This window comes from Mytilus californianus, unplaced genomic scaffold (assembly GCF_021869535.1).
Source record: "Mytilus californianus isolate M0D057914Y unplaced genomic scaffold, xbMytCali1.0.p SCAF_5, whole genome shotgun sequence".
Classification (NCBI taxonomy): domain Eukaryota; kingdom Metazoa; phylum Mollusca; class Bivalvia; order Mytilida; family Mytilidae; genus Mytilus; species Mytilus californianus.
The window spans coordinates 1,593,721-1,614,951 of record NW_026262701.1 but is presented as its reverse complement, the minus strand read 5'-3'; the positions used below and the strand labels follow the sequence as shown (position 1 = coordinate 1,614,951).

Genomic DNA, 21,231 nt, shown 5'->3' with positions numbered 1-21,231 from the left:
GTAAGACGTAATAAGATCATTAAACATTAGTAAGCTATCATTGGAAGGGTCCTTCTTTTTCATATTTCAATCTATTTGATATTTTAACTTTTGTGAATGAGACTTTTCTGAAACATTATTATATTGCTTTAAAGAAAAAAAGAACATTATTACACTTAGACTTCAAAGTCAAAGGAGAAGGGACATTAAGGCCCTTATCGGACCCAAATAATTGTGGAAATTAAAAAATTTACCGTACATGTACTTAAATCTGTTCAAATTTTCATCAAATCTGATGTTGCTCTTCTCTTGTACAACTGAAACTTTCCAAATATATGTATCTAAATGTTTTATTCAATAGTGTTACACCTGAACCTAATACCTGTCTTTTTCTCTCTTCGCTTCTATTTAACCTGCAATCTGTGTCCAGATGAAAAGGTTCTAGTTTAGTAGCTGGTTTAACTTGTTTTGTTGGTAAATTATCAGCTGAAGGGTTTGGTAAAGGGTTAGCTCTGAACTCTCTAGCCTAAAATACATACAAGCAGATACAAGTAAATGATTAGCTCTGAACTCTCTAGCCTACAATACATAAAACATTTCTTTCTGACTATACCAAATATAAAATAAGCATCAAATATATGCTTCAAGTGGGTAAATATCCCTAATGCGCCTCAACTTGAGGAACTCAAAAGTTGTGCGTAAACAAAAAATGTCTGTGTAGTGATATGACATGTTTCTATTTTTAACAAGTGACTGAGCTTAACCATTTGTGTTGATTTGGAAAGTAGAGGACCATAGAATAAATGTGTAAAAACTATGGAGTTATTAAATGTATGCAAAACAAATAACTAAATTTACAAAGAACTTATTGTGTGAAAAAAGGTATTTTTTACCTCGAGGAGCGGCATCACGAAAGGATTTTTGGGGTGTGCTAACTTACGGAAAAATGAATCTCACTTCGTACCCCAAAAATTTAACCACATACGTGAAAAAGTCTCAGCTACGAAACGATCCATCATACATATTCAAGTTGACGATATGAGCAGAGGAATTGGGGAAAAGGCTACCATTACCGCCTACCTGAAATGAATTTAGCATCTGTGCCCAAATAGCTAAAGGAAAATACACTAGTGTCATTATTGAATATTAAGGGTTAAATGCTTTTGAAAATTTCTTTATTCTATATTCAAACTAAAACGTTTGTAGATTATCTTAACAGAAAAAAATACAAAGATTGTTGATTTATATATATTAGAAATATGCTGATAAAAATATAAAATTTTGCTCAACTAAATTTTAGTTAAATGACTCACAAGGTAGAACAATCAAAATAGAATTACTAATTTTAGAAATTCAAATTTTGTAGCTTAGCTACATGCTTCAAATCAAGTCTTTGCAAAAAACTTTTGAGACTTACAGTCCAAAACTCAATCTTTCATGAAATTTCTATCAGGCTATTGAGGCATTTCTTCAGAATTTTGTTAAGATCTTACATAGTTTTTATGCATTTTGTACACAATGTAAAAGATATGGAACAAACAATGTATATGGACCCAGAGTGGGTATTAAAGTCAACATAGTTTGTGACCTTGACCTTTAAGCTAGAGATTCACCTGACCTGAAAGTTTTACACTCAAACTAAATCTCATTAACTGCACAGGGGTACACCAGATATACACAAGACACAAATTGTTGGAGAAAGGACAGACATTCTGATCTGCTATAGATGGTATTGTCGATATAGTGTCACCCTAAAATCAATAAAGACTCGACCATGCAGTTTTTAAGGTGTTTTTCTAGACAAAAAGCAAAAATGAATATTAACCAATATCCTCTGATCACCAAACAATTGTCTTTCTTCTTACCATACACAAAGGAGAAACTTTTCATAAAGGAGGCTTCATACCTTCTTCCTACCAAGTTTAATTTTGATTGGTTGTATTCATTCAGAGAAAATAAAAAATATTATTTCAACCAGAATTAAATGGGAACAAGAACCTATTTGTGGTCATACATGTAGCTGCTATTATGTCATTAAATCCATACAAAATTGACAATATTTGTCAATACAAGTATTTAAATTTTAATTCAATACTTGGGATTCACTGACTTAGGATTTTTCTCCTATCTTCTTGAAGAAAGTGAGATATTGATATGGTAATACAATAGTATTACAAGCATAAAGCATAAAGCATATCTAATACCAATATCTGATAAACATTTGAAGCACACAAACAATTAAAAAAAAATCAGTGAAGTGTGACAAAATTTGTTCATTCAAATTATGGCAACAGTTCACATTAGTTTAAGCAAACTTGTCCTTTCTCTAGCAGGTTAAAAATCTGACATGCTTTTTGAGTGTGAATTCATCTACAAAATCATGCTTGATACCACTGTTTTGTTCTGGAACTTTTTAAATGAGAATTTTCATGCAATCATAAACAGGACTGCTTAAATTCTACCTGTCTCTCCTCCTGTAAAATCTCGGCTATTTTCTCTTCTTTTCTATGTAACTTTTCCCTGTCACGTTCTTCAAAAGTGAAAGGTTGAGGAACAGTGGTTTTGTGATTAAGCTTGGGTTGAAATGGCACACCCACATAAGGGACAGGATGACTCTTTACATGTTCTTCCTAAATTAGTATAAACAGTGAAATAATGTGAAATCAATTCTTGTTGATGTCAGAAAACTATTATAAATGTAATGTTGTCAGTTGCACAGCTTCAATTTCAAAATGACCTTTTCAAAACAGCATAATAAGATATTTATTTATCTGATTGCACAACTAATAACATTTTCATTTGTAATTAGCATGATAAGTGAATAAATCATTTAAAAAATACAAAACTGAACTGGAATGTATAGAAAATTTCAGAAGGACAGATTTTGTCAACAATTTCCAATTTGAAGAAACATAACACTCCACATATAAAATTGCAGCATGAACTTGAAGTGTTGTAACGCATTAATGTACAATCAAACATTGTCAAAAACATCAAATATATATTAACTGACAAATTTAATCTTTCAGGAATTTTGATCAACAGAATGTGTCTTGGTATTTTTTTCAACCATGACAAAATAAATTGTAGCATTTGAGACACCAGGGCATCCATTTCGAAAAAGAAATTACATAGACCACACTCCTAATAAATTTCTGAAGTTTGAATTGGAACTTTCTATACAATTAAGCAAGACAGAAGTCATTGTTCCAAAGTTTTTCACGTACATTTCCAGTGCAGTTTGTTCCTTAAAAGTCAAGTGTTATTATCTAACCATTTTTTCCTCATGAAGAAACTGTTCTGTTTTGGCTGCCTTCTCAGCCATACGAGATTTGTCCCGTTCCTCAAAACCAAAAGGTTCAGGAACGGTACTTTTATGACTCAAGGCTGGTTGGAATGGTATACCACTATGTGGAATTTTCCTTCTACTGTACGATTTGTTTGTCTGAAAATTAACTTTTGTCAATAGAAGCCACATAAGATAATACAGTACATCTGCTTGAAATTTTCATCTTTTCAAGGCAAACATCTTTATTATAAATAGTTTCCACAGTTTCAGTTTATAAGGTTGTTTTCTTCTCATCTTCTCTTATCATGTTTATTTGTTTCACTTCAAATTTGTTCCCCATTCAGATATTACTTCCACAGGAATACAATTCAAATGAATTCAGAGATCAGACCTCCCTATAATTTTGATTTTTATTTACACTTCATTAATGGTAGTAATATTTTTGTATACTAGTCTCTTTACAGCATTTAAAATCGGTTTATGTATTGATATTGGTCACCATATGTCTTATAACAGTAACTCGAGATCAGAAACTAAAGTTGAGTGTTTGTTTTGTTGTATAAACTCTTATCTTATTTACACCTTGTTATATTTCCTTTTCAAAGAATATGGAAGCAAACTTGACATTTAATGATGGAATTTGAAAAAGAATAGGCAGCATTCTGAATCAGAATTTAATAAAACCACATTTAATGGAAGGCCAACTTAGCATCTCTTATTTAGTGTAAATGTCCTGAAGACAAGGGCAGTCTTAGATACAACAGTATATCAAGAAAAGTAAATGTGCATCAAATCAGGTTTCCTTTTGTTATACATACACAAACCTGTAATTCATAACTAGGTTTTTATCATTCTTTTTCCCAAATGAGTACAAAATACTGCTTATCTGTGGGTTAGATTATTTCTGAATGAAACACATTATAGATAATGTATTTGTATATTGTGTTAAGTATTGTTTACTTCATACCTCTGGTTCCTCAGGAACTTCTATAGGCATCCTTACTCTGTGTTTTAATGCGAATGCTGGAGAATGAGGCACTGTTACTGGTTTTGCCCTCACTTCCTTTAATCCCTACAATATACAAAGAGAACTATTTATAGGTCTTTACTATACAAGAATGATTGGTCAAGACAGGGAGGTTTTATGTCGGTCATAATTTTCTGTTACATCTAATCAAATGTTATTTCTATTGAAGAGTAGTGTAATCTCAGAAAAAAAAAATTAAAAAAAATAACCACTTAGAATATTAAAACAATAACCTCTGACAGCAATGTTTTTTTTAAAAGGAAATAATATTCTATTCCTGCAAAAGTTGGTTCAAACTGAAGAGTAAATTCAGATCAGATGATGAAATCGTGAAAGGACAAACTGGCCCCTAATTTTGGATTGGCTAAAATGATTATCTAATTTTGTAGAAATGAATTATTTGTGATCAATCATTTACTAGAATCATGTTCTAATTTTGATATTTAACAACGTTCAGAAAAGATGTCAAACACCAGTAGTTTCTACCGTATATTTACAAAGACCTACCACAGGACCTTCAAGTATATCTTTAGGAACCAGTAGTTTCTACCCTATATTTACAAAGACCTACCACAGGACCTTCAAGTATATCTTTAGGAACCAGTAGTTTCTACCGTATATTTACAAAGACCTACCACAGGACCTTCAAGTATATCTTTAGGAACAGGCTGTGCATGAAATTCATATTTTTCTTCCTTTTTTTCTATGGACTTGTTTTGGTTACGTTTTAGACCTTCCAGATTAAATTCCTCCACTTGTGTTGTTGGTTTAGATGGAACTTTTTTAACCCCAGTTGCTGGGTTCTGCAATATTTTCTGGTTCACTGGATGAGCTTTGAATTGATTTCTAAAAGTAAAATAAATGATCACAATCACAATAAACAATAGTGCACACACTTAAATGTCTTGCCTTCTTTTCTTATCATGATTGAATTTATGATGAAAGTCTGTAATATGAAGATTTTACTACAAGTATCACATAAGGCCTCTGTGGTCCTGTGTTGGCCTAGAGTGCGGGAGGATGTGGGTTCGAAACCCCAGCCGGGTCAAAACAAAGACTTTGAAATTAGTATTTGTGTCTTTTATTCTAAGCATGCTGCTTTAAGGAGTAAGCGAAAAGAGTAGTCGACTTGGAGTTAGAATAATGTGTAGTAGGGGGACATGCCTTCTTGCAGACTGTTACCTTGTGAACTACATGTAGCATGTTAAATATCCAGCCAATCTTGTCTGTCTAGTACAATGCAGAATTAATATTCATATAAAATTAACATTTTCTCATCCTGAATATGCATTTAATTTGCCGCTGGACTTTAAACAGCCATCCACCACAAGTATCAGTTTAACTTAACATTATAATCCATGCAAATGAGGTCAAGGTCAGATGAACTCTGCCAGAGGAACACTTATACCTTACAATCACACCATTAACCAAATATATTTAACCTATTGCTTATTTTATATGAGAAACAGATAGTACCATGAAAATGAGGTCAAAGTCAGAGGAAACCTGCCAGACATTATTATTATATTATTATTATTATTATTAGACAGACATGTATCCCTATGTTGCAGTGGCAGGGGAGACAAAACCTTGTAAGGAAAAAGCATAATCTTTGGTTGAAACCGATTTCAATTTTTCTCTTTCCTGTGCATAAGACTGGATTAATTGATTGTTATATTACTTTTTCATTTCTTCCACTTCTTGTTCCTCTAAATCTTGTTGACTAGGTATATGTTGTGGACGTGATCTAGTACGGGATACTAGCTGTGGAGTAACTGGTACTGTCATGACTGGAGCAGAACCCTTCTTTGTCACTGGTTCTCTTCCTGCTACAAAATTTATAAAAGGCTGTTTGAAAAAACACTCATAGCACAACTTGCACATTTCAAATCAAAAATAGTTCTCAAGCTGAAAACTATATGTTATTTTCGTGTGACTTTCTTAGACTACTTTATGGAACTGTCCCCATAAAAACATAACCCACTGAATATTTGCGATTATGAAAGAAAGCTTGAATTTTTAAAAATTTGTAAGGGTTCCGCTGAATCCAGTGTCTCACCTACTTTTGCTGTTAGTCGCAGGCTCAACAAAAATGGGGAAAAAATTATTAAAAATTTTCCTCTAGATACTATCTTTTGATTGTAAGAAGCTTCTATCCAAGTTTGGTAAAAATCCAGGATGGTTTATGAATCTAATAAATATTTTAAAATCTTTAATTGCAGACTGTATGTAATGTTAACTGGAAGAAAAACGAAGTCCATTTATAAGTAATATACGGAAAAACAGTAAATAAATTTTCACACATTCTTTCTAGATACTAGTTTTTGATCATAAACAAGCTTCTGTCCAAGTTTGGTAGAAATCCAGGATGGTTTAAGAAAGTTATTAAAATTTTAAAAACTTGAAGCACAGATAGAGTGAATATAATGTTAACTGGCAGAAAAACTAAGTCCTTTTATAAGTAAAATACGGATAAACAGAATTTTTTTTTTACAAAGTTTACTTCTGGATACTATCTTATGATCATTCACAAGCTTCTGTTCAAGTTTGGTAGAAATCCAGGATAGTTTAAGAAAGTTATCAAAATTCCAAAAATTTAACCACAGAGCGAATATTTGTGGACACCGCCACCGACGACGGAATGTAGGATCGCTATGTCTTGCTTTTGCGACAAAAGTCGCAGGCTCGACAAAAATGTAATCAAAAACATAATCTTAATTTACAACTGATTTTGCACATAGACTATAAAAACAAGTAAAACTGTGAGCTACTGCTCACTGATGAACCCCCGCCAAAATATTTCGGTAAACAGGAAGTTGTTGAGTGATGAATCTGAAAACGCATCACACGGTATAGCTGACTTATATAAACCCTGAAACCAAATTTCAGAAATCCTTGTCAAGTAGTTCCTGAGAAAAATGTGACGAAAATTTACAACTTGGCTATCATGTGTAAAATAATACAAGTGTTCGGTAAACAGGCAGTTGTTGAGTGATGAATCTGAAAACGCATCACACAGTGTAACTTACTTATATAAACCCTGAAACCAAATTTCACAAATCCTTGTCAAGTAGTTCCTGAGAAAAATGCAACGAAAATATTCATGGGACGGACGGACTGACGGAAGGACAGACAGAGGTAAAACAGTATACCCCCACTTTTTTAAAGCGGGTGTATAAAAAATTCAACAACTGCAATCTTTCGTATTGTAAAGGACTGATATTTATAATTCTCAATTCATCTATGAACATACTGATATTTTCTTATTAAAGCTACTTCCTGCTGTTTTCCTTAACACAAATTTTTTTCAAAGAGTATGTTGTTAAATACCTCTTGGTTTTGACCTAAACCTGTCTGGAGTTTGTTTCTCAAAAGCCCTGAGTTTCTCGGCTGTTGAATGGTATGAATCATTTAATGTTTCTGTGGACTGACTTATTTTTCTTTTCCTACTCTCCGTTAGATTGAATGGTTTGGGACATGTGATTCCTTTAATGGACTGTGGCTGATGCGTCTGAAATAGATATAATACAAGATATAGGTAAAGGTACTGAGTGGTTAGTTACAACAGTTCAATTACAAGTATTATATGAATGAAAATAAAGAGCTGTGCCATGAGAGCATGATACGCCCATCGCTTTTCAAAGAATAAAGTTCCATAACTCCTCAATGTCATATTAGAAATTTATAAAAACCTAAAGGGAGGTTATTTTAATAGATATAAACCAGTCATCAAAGTTTCATGAAAACTGCTTAAAGCACTTTTGAGTTATTGTCCAAAAACTGGAAAATTCCCTCTTTTTCATGAATAAAATCCCATAACTCAGAACGTAAAATCTAAAATTTATTAAAATCGAAAGGGATCTTACGTCAATAGATATAAACAATTCACCAAAGTTTCACGAAAACTGCTCAAAGCATTTTTGAGTTGTTGTCTGAAAACTGGAAAATCCCCCTTCTTTAATGAATAAGACCCCATAACTTGGAAAAGTAAAATCTAAAATTTATAAAAATCGAAAGGGAGCTCACTTCAATAGATATAAACAAATCACCAAAGTTTCCTGCAAATTGGTTAAAGCATTTTTGAGTTATTGTCTGACATGTTGACAACGGACGGACAAACACCGGTATACCTTAATACGTCCATATTAAACGGGCGTAAAAAACCCATCCATAATAAGAGAGGTTCTTGCAATTGCAAAAAAGAGTAATAAATTTTTAAATTTAGACCATCTTTACGTGTAAGAGCAAATTAGGCCTTATTTATGATGGATGGATGACTGGATTGGTGATGTCGAGTTGCATATTTGACATGCATACAAAACAGGAACATGTTGATTTGATGTGAAAATGAACCACTGACACATTGAGTTGGACTTTTAAAATTGTAGTTCAAAACTTAAAACAAGTCTGCAGTCTACCAGCACACTTTGTTTATACTCCAAGCTTACCAGTTTTTGCTCTTTCTCCTACCAGTAAATAGAGCATGCTTAGCGAAAAAGCAGAAAATATGAATCTTTAAGTCTAAATTTTGTTTGGTTCATGCCAGAACAAATCTTCAAATCTAAACTTTGTTTGGTTCATCAGTCTGCACCAAAATCTTTTCTAACTACTAGTCCGAAGACCGATATTCCAATATTTTTCTTATGTGCCTTAACAAAATTTTGAAATATTACTAGTAGGAATAAAGTTTTACTAGTCTGGGGCATCAGACTAGTGGCAAATGGTGCAGACTGGTTCACGCAAGAACAAATCATAAAGTCTAAATTTTGATCGGTTAATGCAAGAAAAAATCTTTAAAGTCTAAAATTTTGTTTGGTTCATGCAAAAACAAATCTTAAGAGTCTAAATTTTGTTTGGTTCATGCAAGAACAAATCTTAGTCTAAATTTCTAAATTTTGTTTGGTTCATGCAAAAACAAATCTTAAAAGTCTAAACTTTGTTTGGTTCATGCAAGAACAAATCTTAAAGTCTAAATTTTGTTTAGTTCATGCAAAAAACAAATCTTGTTTAAATTTTGTTTGGTTCATGCAAGAACAAATCTTAAAGTCTTAATTTTATTTGGTTCATGCAAGAACAAATCTTAAAGTCTAAATTTTGTTTGGTTCATGCAAGAACTAGTGTTGGATAATTGGTTGAAATTACCAACCGATTATCTATTACTATCAGTTGACAGCAACCAACCGACTATCGATTATAATCGCATCATTATACCTTGCTCTTTTTGTATATGAAATCATGCATTCAGCCACATTGTACATGTCTATTCTGATGCATATATTCCATATCATTGCCGAGTCTTAAATGTTCATGTTTGATCTTTAGTTTCCTTTTCATATTTTATTAAGCAATTAAAACAGTGAATCAATTAGAATATAGATTCAGATTAAACATATTTTGTCTGATGATTACAACTTTTATTACCAACAATGACACTAAAATTTCTAAATTTCAATGGTATCACTCACATTATAATTTCAAATACATAGCTTCATCAAAATTTGAATGCTTCTCATTAAAAAAAGAATATATATATATATATAAAGTATTTAACTTTGAGCAATTTAAAATTAATCAATAAATAAAACAATGCATTTGCATTGAAATATATACATTTAACTAAGGGGATCCAACCAATGTCTGTTAATTCATGTGGAATGCGTATTTTTCACTTTTGTGATCTTTATTCTTATGTCAGCTGTGTCATTCTTATAATTGTAAGAATACGAAATTCTTTCATAGTTGGTCCGTATTTGATCCGTGATTCGTATATGTTTCAATGGCGGACAAAAATTTACAAAAATTAACGATGTTTGACAAGCAATTTGAAAAGGAATATGACGTTTTAAAAGCAACAAATGGATAAAACATTAATAAAAGGCAATTTGCACCACGTTCTGATGTAGCAACAAATTTATTTTATCGAAAATCAGAATGATTTGAAGTTCGCTTTTGAGTAACAAGTACCGGAAGTGAAAGAAATTATTTCACAAAAAGTTATTTATTTCAAAAAACATATTACCAATCTGCAAAGTCAATGCTTTTACCACGTTTGTACAGAAAGAAATTGCTTATGTCTTTGATTATAGGATGTTTGACATTGTTATGGTCATCTACTGATATTTTTCTTTACAATTTGTTTGACTGCGCATGTAAAATGCAAACCAGAAACGGACCGGAAGTTAATATGCTAAAAGTCCGGAAACTATAACGACAATCGATTGAACAATTTTCCAATCAATTATCGACATGGCCAAGCCCAACCAACTGATTTCTGACTTATTTCGATCATCGAAACAACATTAGCAAGAACAAATCTTAAAGTCTAAATTTTGTTTGGTTCATGAAAGAAAACATTCCAACCTGATCAAATTGACAGATTACTTCTGGTATTTTAGCAATATATTTGATCGTAGTGATGTTGTTATCTCTGGTTTGTATGCAAATTTTATTTCACATCGTTTTAAGTTACATTTTAAGAAAACTAAAAATAAAATAATAATTATTTGAAACTTGTCATGCATTTTTCTGTCACAAACTTAAAAGTATCCACTACGGCTAAAAATGCAATAAATTCTTAACAGAATGCAAATAATTAACTAAAAGCATAACATGTGTATTTATTTACAAACCCAACATATAGAAAATGGTGAACTTCCGGTAGGGGCTTGTATAATACCGGAATCGGTGAACACACAATTTTTTTCCAGATTTTGACAACCCCCCAAAAAAATTAAAAATTAAAAAAATAAAATCCGGACCTACAGACCGTATTTTTTCAGGATGTAACTGGAACCACACATATATTTTTATTGGCCTAAGATATTGAACAAACTAACTTAATTCTAATCTTCGTAACCCTTAATACAGAAATTGAAAAAGAACACACTAATATAATGTAAATTCAGAAATTATTGCATGCATTTATTGCGATTTTTGCAGAATAGACAAAAATGCGTGATTGATTATTGCGAGTTGTGCAAAAGCTGCACACAGATATATCTGTCGGATATCAGAATGTGAGTTCTTATTAATGCGATTCTCACCAAGTCACATTATTCGCAATAACTTCTGAATTTACAGTACTCTATTTTAATGTTATATTGTTAAGATGTGGATTGTGTGTATTACAGACATGTGAACAACTAGACATGGTGATTTTGAAAACAGGTGCTTACAGTAGGTTTATTTGATTCCGACCGGAGTGTTCTAACATAGTCAACAGGACTGGTAGACTGTATGTCAGTCTGCTGGTTCTTTAATCTGTTATCTGTTTGAAATCTAAACTCCTGTGGTTGTGTAGGTTTGGATTTAGAATGAGCAGGGGCATAACCTGGTGCTTCCACAGCCTTCTTGTAGCTCTCTTGGTTTTGCTTCAATTGTTTAGAAAGTTTCTGTCGAAATTGTGCAATAGTTTCTAATTCTTTCTGTTCTGTGTTTTTCACCATTGCAGGTTTGATGACTGGGTTGCGTCTGTAATATAAAGGGCTAGAAATATAATAATAGAATTGTACTCAACATTTTCCATTCTTTTTTGTAAGCAGTAAAAACTACTCCTTCTATATATTATCCAATTGAGTAACTTAAAATATCAGTGATCTTAAGTTTCTGAATCCTCTGCATATAGTAACAAGAGTGCACACGCTGAAATGTCTTGCCTTCTTTACTAACCATTGATTTTATGTTGATAGTCTTAAATATAAAGCTTTACTACAAGTGACACATAAACTTAACATGATCCAAGAAAATGAGGTCAAGGTCAGTTAAACCAAACGAGAAATACATGTACACCTTACAATCATTCAATAAACCAAGCATAGTTAACCTATTGCTTATAGTTTCTAAGAAATAAGAAACAGTCTTAACCAAGAAAACTTAACATTGACCAATGAACCATGAAAATGAGGTCAAGGTCAGATGAACCATGCCAGACAGACATGTACACCTTACAATCAATGTATGCATTAAATATAGTTGACCTATTGCTTATAGTATCTAAGAAACAAACTTAACCATGAAAACTTAACATTGACCAATGAACCATGAAAATGAGGTCAAGGTCAGATGATATCTGCCAGACAGACATATACACCTTGAAATCCTTCCATACAACAAATATAGTTGATCTATTGCTTATAGTTGAAGAAAAACAGAGCGAAACACAAAAACTTAACACTGAGAAATGAATTGTGAAAATGAGAGTCAAGGTCAAATAAAACCTGCGAGATTGACATGTACATCATAAAATATTTCCATACACCAAATATAGTTGACCTATTGCATATAGTATTAGAAAAAAAGACCAAAACTAAAAAAATTAACTTTGACCACTGAACCATGAAAATGAGGTCAAGGTCAGATGACACCTACCAGTTGGACATGTACACCTTACAATCATTCCATATACTAAATAAAGTAGACCTACTGCTTATAGTATCTGATATATTGACTTGACCACGAAAACTTAACCTTGTTCACTGATCCATGAAATGAGGTTGAGGTCGAATGAAAATTTTCTGACGGGCATGAGAGGGCATGAGAACCTTGCAAGGTACGCACATACTAAATATAGTTATCCTATTACTCATAATAAGAAAGAAATAAACATTACAAAAAATGTTGACTTTTTTTCAAGTAGTCACTGAACCATGAAAATGAGGTCAAGGACAATGGACATATGACAGACGGAAACTTCATATCATAAGGCATCTATATACAAAGTATGAAGCATCCAGATCTTCTAGCTTCTAAAATATAAAGCTTTTAAGAAGTTAGCTAACGCCGCCACCGCCGGATCACTATCCCTATGTCGAGCTTTCTGCGACAAAAGTCGCAGGCTCGACAAAAATTAAAGAAATAGACATCCACTAAATTTTTTTGGAACCCAGAATACAAATGAAAATTAAATACTTCATTGCTGTGTATCATCTGAAAAAATGAGTATACTCAATCCGTTTCTGACCATTGGGAGTAAATATAACATACTTTAAGCAGGTGGGTGTGGTTGGCATGGTTAACTTCTTAAGTTCAGGTTCTTTTGTGTCCACAGATCTGCGAGGGCTGTTTGGAACAGGTATGGAAGAGACTGATCTTGTCCTCTGAGGAACTCTCTTGGCCCCAGTACTAGTATTAAGAGCTGGATTCCCTGCTTTACCTATCATAGGTCTGCCATTAGGAGCAGGTAATCTAGAGAAAGATCCTGATCGTTTGATGTTACCATTCTGATTATTGGCCACAGATCTACGTAATTTCTTTGGATCTACTTCACTCCTGTTTGATAATAGAAATTACAAAAATATCAGGCAATACTCCTAACTGAAATGAACTTCTACTTCACTCCGGTTTCATAATAGAAATTAGAAAAATATCAGGCAATACTCCTAACTGAAATGAACTTCTGCATGAAGAATGTTGAAACATATCTTGCATAGGTTTTCTTTTGACCTTTGAAGAAATGTCACAATAAACACACTTTTGATAAATTATAATTTGAACCGCATACAAATTAAACATAATTTTTTATCCAAGCTATACATTCTTTTTTGTATAAAGAAAGCTCAAACTTAAAAGTTCTGTTCAAAATGTCCTATAACAATCTAAACTGAACAAGAGTGCACACACTGATGTCTTGCCTGCTTTACTGACCATTGATTTTATGTTAAAAGTCTTTAAGATAAAGGTCTTACACAAAGTATCACAATGAATCATTTTTAAAAGATCTATGACAATGAGATCAAGGTCAGATAAATCCTGTCAGATAGACATATACACATTCCAATTTTATCATACACACAATATAGTTGATCTATTAATATTAGTAATTGAAAAACAGACCAAAACACAATAAACAGCTGTGCCATGAGCACATGATACGCTCATCACATTTTCAAAGAATAAAGTTCAATAACTTCTCAATGTCATAACAGAAATTTACGAAAAACTAAAGGGAGGTTATCTTAATAGATATAAACCAGTCACCAAAGTTTCATAAAAACTGCTCAAAGCACTTTAAAGATATTGTCTGAAAACTGGAATATCACCCCTTTTTGTCGAGCCTTCGACTTTAGTCGAAAAAGCGAGACATAGCGATCCTACATTGCGTTGGCAGCGTCCACAAATATTCACTCTGTGGTTAAAGTTTTTGAAATTTTAATAACTTTCTTAAACTGTCCCGGATTTCTACCAAACTTAAACAGAAGCTTGTTTATGATCATAAGATAGTATCCAGAAGTAAATTTTGTAAAAATAAAGTTCCTGTTTTTCCGTATTTTACTTGTAAATGGACTTAGTTTTTCTGCAGGGAAACATTACATTCACTCTGTGGTTAAAGTTTTTAAAATTTTAATAACTTTCTCAAACTATCCTGGATTTGTACCAAACTTGGACAGAAGCTTGTTTATGATCATAAGATAGTATCCAGAAGTAAATTTGTTAAAAAAAAAATATTCATTTTTCCGTATTTTACTTATAAATGGACTTAGTTTTTCTGCCCGGAAACAATACATTCACTCTGTGGTTAAAGTTTTTTAAATTTTAATTACTTTCTTAAACTATCCTGTATTTGTACCAAACTTGGACAGAAGCTTGTTTATGATCAAAAGCTAGTATCTTGAAGAAAATTTTGTTAAAATTTTACCTGTTTATCTGTATTTTACTTATAAATGGACTTAGTTTTTCTTCCAGTTAACATTAAATACAGTCTGCAGTTAAAGTTTTTAAAAAATTTAATAGATTCATAAACTATCCTGGATTTATACGAAACTTTGACAGAAGCTTCTTACAATCAAAAGATAGTACTTATCTAAAGAATACTTTTATTGATTTTATTCCTCATTTTGTTGAGCCTTCGATTAACAGCAAAAGTAGGCGAGACACTGGGTTCCGCGGAACCCTTACAATTTTTTTATGAATAAACCGTAAAAAATCTAAATTTATAAAAATCGAAAGGGACCTTACGTCAATAGATATAAACAATTCACCAAATTTTCATGAAAACTGCTTAAAGCATTTTGAGTTATAGTCTGAAAACCGGAAAATCCCCCTTTTTTTAATGAACAAAACCCCATAACTCGGAAACGTAAAATCTAAAATTTATAAAAATCGAAAGGGAGCTTACGTCAATAGATATAAACAATTCACCAAAGTTTCATGAAAACTGCTCCAAGCACTTTTGAGTTATTGTCCAGTAACTGGAAAATTCTCCTTTTTTTTAATGAATAAAACCCCTTAACTTGCAGTCAGGGGTACTACTTGTACAAGTAATCTTTATTTACTTGAAGAAGTAAATAAAATATACTTATATAAGTTATTATAATGTTTGAATAATCTCCCCTTAATTTTCTCAAAAATTTACTTGTATAAGTAAATTTTTTTTACAATCCCACAAAAATTCTCAAGTTTTGAGATGTAAAATCATGCCTTTAACAATTTTTCTCAGGTTAGCTCATAATTTTTGATAAGAGTTCAATGTTTCATCTCATTAATTCAACAAAGAAACTGATTGCGCAAAGATCTTAAGTATTTGCGCAAGGCCTTCAAAAATTGCTCCTTGGGGGCTTGTAAATGAGCAGTGTTCTGAAGATAACAGACAAATGAGATTTTCATTGTCCATGAAATTACACTTAAATGATTAGTAAAGACATCTGCAAAGGACAGACAATTCAATATTCTGTTAGAGCAAAGAAGTTCTAAGTATTCAAGAAAAGAAGATAGGATGACTTTTTTACTTGTAAAAAATAATTAGGCCAAAAAATAATTTGCCTATACAAGTAAATAAAATACACTTGTATAAATATCCTACAAATTTACTTATATAAGTATATTAATATTTACTTCTTCAAGTAAATAAAAATTACTTGTACAAGTAGTACCCCTGACTGGAAAAGTAAAACCTAAAATTTATAAAAATTGAAAGGAAGCCCATGTCAGTAGAAATAAACAATTCACCAAAGTTTCTTGCAAATTGGTTTAAGTGTTTTTGAGTTATTGTCAGAAAACTGGAAAATCCCCCTTCTTTAATGAATAAAATCCCATAACTCAGAAATGTAAAATCTAAAATTTATAAAAAACAAAAGGGAGCTCACATCAATAGATAGATTCAATTCATCAAAGTTTCATGCAAATTGGTTAAAGCATTTTTGAGTTATTGTCTGACATGTTGAAGACGGACGGACAGACAATGGTATACCATAATACGTCCCGTAAACAGGCGTATAAAAACTACAACATTGACCAATGAAACCATGAAAATGGGGTCAAGGTCAGATTATACCTGCCAGACAGACATGTACACCTTACAGTTATTCCATAACCAAATATAGCTGACCTTTTACTATTAGTATTTGAGAAACAGACCAAAACACAAACACTTAGCATTGACCTATGAACCATGAAAATGAGGTCAAGGTCATTTGATACCTGCCAAACAGACATGTCCACATTTATACAATCATTCTATACACCAAATAAAGTTGACCTATTGCTTATAGTACTTGAAAAAAACCGAACCAAAACACAAAAACGTAACATTGACCAATGAAACATGAAAATAAGGTCAAGGTCACATGAAGACGTTTCAATGAACCCATATACCAAATATAGTTATCCTTTCTCATAAGTGAGAAATTCACATGACAAAAAAAAATAATTCTTTTTCAAGCAGTCACTGACCCATGAAAAGGAGGTTAAGGACAATGGACATATGGCAGACGGAAACTTCGTCACATAAGGTATCTGCATACAAGATATGAAGCATCCAGGTCTTCTACCTTTGGAAATATAAAGCTTTATACAAAATTGAAATAGTTTACATTACCACCTCTGGATAGTAATACCTACATGTAAGTCCTGCATACTGCGACTTTGCAGGCAGGACAATAAAGTTGGATTAGGATAAGATTTCAGCCAGTGGAATGTTTAACACCAATTGCATGTGCAGCATAAGGATGATATATGGCAATTTCAAAACTAAATCATCACTTTTAAGTGCATAGAATTTTATACTTATATGATTGTAGAAATGTTTTATTTGTGTAAATCTTAATTATCTTTTTAATAAGTATGCATCTTACACGTTACAAAGAAATACACTTATCTATGATTGCTGTTTAAAATGGCTACCTTTTTTGAAAGTTTCAACACAGTTTATTACAGACCCTTTTTATATAAATATGATTAATTTGATACAATGCTATGTAACATCTGTCCTCCTTCTAGGGGTCTGTTTTGTCTCTTTACAGCTTTCTGTTCCCAAAAAGTAGTGGTCCAAAGGTTTTGACCACCAACATTTTGCAATAGAAATAATAGTAAGGACCAGCATATTTTCTTCGAAGACCACCAGTGAAAAAAGATTTTGCTAACTCTGAGGCTATGTAACAAAGACAAAAAATAACAAGGAAAATGTCATCTGAAATCTTACTTCTGTGCTCCCTCTAGAGATCTGTTCTGTCTCTTAACAGCTTTCTGTTTAGAGTCTTGTAATCCTTTCTTCAGCTGAGGAGGTGATTTTCTGTAACAAAGTGAAATCTTTCTACAAACTGTTAATCCTTCTTTATGGAAGGCATTTGCTAGATATGTATAGATTATCCTTTCGCATAATGAATGACTTAACAAAATGTTTCCAATGACTAGCCAATTGAGGAATCGTTTACACATACCAGGACATTTGTGAAGTTTTCCTTGCAATTTATCAGCCCAATATATATTTTTTTAGAAATCTACTTTTTTGAAGTTGCTTACCTTGTGTGAAAGAGTGAAATGTCAGTTTTTGATTTTCCTTTACAGAGTGCATTTCTACCTCTACTTACATTGACCTACTGACAGTTTCTCTGACATATTGTCAAAAACAATCTGGTCAATGTCATTATTTCAATCAATCAGGAACAATCTTGTTCTTGCATTAGAAAGCACCAATTGAAAAATGTTTAATAAGCAGACATTCAGTTCAGATTAGTTCACAGAAATGAATGCAACATTTAATGGCAAGTAGGAGAGTACATAATTTGCACATTGCATATTTATCACCATTATTTTGCTAATTTACAGATTGCAAACTTGTGGTAAAGTGATATGTATAAAACGAAAACCAGACTTAGTGAAGACAATTTACTATTTGAGTGTACCTTTTCCCTTCAGGCTGTTGGTCTGTTCTGGACTTTGTCCTTTTCTTCCAACCACTCAGTGTACACAAGTTTGATGGTAAGGAATCATTTAGCTTTCCTATAAATATATACATATATAAACAATGATATTAGATAGAAAACAGGTAAATCATATTGTAAAGCTGTTTATGAGACGGATAACCACAAAAGATATCCATATATATCAACAAAAGGTAAACATTTTAAAAAGATTCCTTTAAAGCAATGATGAAAATCGTCATAGAAGAAGTTCTCCTGGTGACAAAAATTGTTTACCATTTATCTCATATAGAGTGCTTTGATTTCTTTTTTTAAATCTTACATGCTGATGGTAGATCTGTGAGAGATTAATAGATAACCTGCAAACCTTTGCTTGTTGGAAACACTGTCAGGTAGTTTAAACACGCTGTATTGGTCTCTGGTGGATTGTCAATGAGTCTCATTCTAACCCACACATGCCTAAACTGCCCTGGTGTCTTGGTAAATGCATGTGTAGGTTTTTGGATCATATAGTGCAGTGTTTATACATACAATGAAAATCTGCAGTCTTGGAATAATAATGCACTGGAACAACACTCACCTGTTTTTTGTTTTTCTGTTTGATCTTTACTCTCTTCTGAAAATATACAGAATACATGCATTTTATAAATGCAACATGAAGCACATATTATTTTATTGTGGCCGATTTTTATTATTTGAATACATATAAAAAAAAAAAGCATACCTCTATAATCATACTTCTGTTAGTTGAGGGTGTTAAGGTCAATCTTAGTGGTAAATAATAAAATTACCACAAGAAAGAAGTATATCCCCAAGACAAATTAGAAGGTGATATATTTTGTGAGTGTGTTAATCTACAATTGCCTTATAACACATAAAACTAATGATGTATTACAATTTTACTGAATGCTGATGGTTCAAAAATTTTTGGTATTGAACTGCAAGCAGTGATTTTGCTAGCACTCGTCATTTTCGTCATTTACGAAACAGTTTTCAAAATGACGAAAGTATTCCAAATCAATTTTGTCACTTAAATTTGGAAGGAGTAAAAATATTTTCGAATGAAAATACTATAATTCTACCTGTCTTATCGTTTCTGACAAGTTTATGACCCTCAGCTAATTAACATTTACAACAGGTGTTATAAGTTGTGATTATAGATAATCCACTTATCGCCATCGGATGGGTCACTAATCCGTTAATTATTTATCAATCTCATAATTATTTTCCGCAGTAAAATCAGTCAGTCTGCATTTCAATTTCAATATTTATCAAACGAGCACAATTTGCAGTTCGTTTGTCGTAGTTTCGTCATTTGAGTTTTCCCTCGGACAGTTCGCATTTTCGAAAGTATTCTTATGAATTTAAAGACACTAAAACGTAAAATACGAAATAATTAAGTATCAAACTAAAGGAGAGAGACAAATATAGTTCTTATTTAGCAAATTTTAAAGTATGCCTAAGTCTTTCAAAGTCTAACAAAGATGTATAGATAGTAATATACATCCTAGGTCCCTTGCTGCTACCCAAAATAAGGTTGATTTTCATCCCGTGCAAAAGTGACTAAAGCCTCCAAAATCCTAGCTTAAACCCTGACTACAAGTTGTTGAGCATATTTATTATGTGTACAGTACAAATTTCGCGAAAGGCTTCCCAAACTCCGAACACCAAGTTTTTTCTTGGTGTGACACCAGGAAGCTCCGACATCCCGAAAGTATTCTTATGAATTTAAAGACACTAAAACGTAAAATACGAAATAATTAAGTATCAAACTAAAGGAGAGAGACAAATATAGTTCTTATTTAGCAAATTTTAAAGTATGCCTAAGTCCTTCAAAGTTTAACAAAGATGTATAGATAGTAATATACATCCTAGGTCCCTTTGCTGCTACCCAAAATAAGGTTGATTTTCATCCCGTGCAAAAGTGACTAAAGCCTCCAAAATCCTAGCTTAAACCTTGACTACAAGTTGTTGAGCATATTTATTATGTGTACAGTACAAATTTCGCGAAAGGCTTCCCAAACTCTGAACACCAAGTTTTTTCTTGGTGTGACACCAGGAAACTCCGACATCCCGAAAGTATTCTTATGAATTTAAAGACACTAAAACGTAAAATACGAAATAATTAAGTATCAAACTAAAGGAGAGAGACAAATATAGTTCTTATTTAGCAAATTTTAAAGTATGCCTAAGTCCTTCAAAGTCTAACAAAGATGTATAGATAGTAATATACATCCTAGGTCCCTTGCTGCTACCCAAAATAAGGTTGATTTTCATCCCATGCAAAAGTGACTAAAGCCTCCAAAATCCTAGCTTAAACCCTGACTACAAGTTGTTGAGCATATTTATTATGTGTACAGTACAAATTTCGCGAAAGGCTTCCCAAACTCCCAACACCAAGTTTTCTCTTGGTGTGACACCAGGAAACTCCGACATCCCTCCCTAAATTCTCGGAGAAATTTGAGAGTATTCCCTCAGACTTCCGCGTAAATTCGCTACCTTTTGTTTATTGTATTAGCGACATCTCTCCCAGTCCAGTGTAACGCGGTGTCACACCAGGTAATTAATTGCCCTAATCCTTCCGATCTATACCGGCACGCGACAGTCAAGGTATGTGAGATTACTTATGTAATTAAACAATTGTATTTCCTGTCTATAGATAATCAGGTTATATTTCGGATTGCTTGAAACAAATAAAAGATTTAAAAGCAAAACGTTGTTGTTAATTCTTTCAATTACACTGTACATTTAAAAATAGTTTTATTAAAACAAGAGTGCACACACTGAAATGTCTCGCCTTC

General features: G+C 32.4%; 1 protein-coding gene and 1 long non-coding RNA gene across 3 annotated transcripts in view; both read right to left on the bottom strand.

Moving 5' to 3' along the window:
• LOC127701037 (uncharacterized) overlaps positions 1-21,231 on the bottom strand; it is a 115,627-nt gene that overhangs the window by 43,353 nt on the left and 51,043 nt on the right. The gene's annotated exons all lie outside the window — the stretch shown is intronic.
• Positions 1-21,231, bottom strand: part of LOC127701026 (targeting protein for Xklp2 homolog) — a 40,974-nt gene that overhangs the window by 14,542 nt on the left and 5,201 nt on the right. The window contains exons 3-13 of one of the 2 annotated variants that reach the window (XM_052204791.1): positions 19,011-19,046; positions 18,413-18,509; positions 17,710-17,799; positions 13,278-13,562; positions 11,471-11,765; positions 7,626-7,806; positions 5,977-6,124; positions 4,931-5,141; positions 4,236-4,340; positions 3,254-3,424; positions 362-505 (exon numbers count right to left, since the gene is read on the bottom strand). In XM_052204791.1, the coding sequence (XP_052060751.1) occupies positions 362-505; positions 3,254-3,424; positions 4,236-4,340; positions 4,931-5,141; positions 5,977-6,124; positions 7,626-7,806; positions 11,471-11,765; positions 13,278-13,562; positions 17,710-17,799; positions 18,413-18,509; positions 19,011-19,046 (1,763 nt within the window). Of the gene's footprint in view, positions 1-361; positions 506-2,441; positions 2,610-3,253; positions 3,425-4,235; positions 4,341-4,930; positions 5,142-5,976; positions 6,125-7,625; positions 7,807-11,470; positions 11,766-13,277; positions 13,563-17,709; positions 17,800-18,412; positions 18,510-19,010; positions 19,047-21,231 lie in introns of both variants that reach the window. The other variant, XM_052204794.1, reaches the window with a different exon arrangement.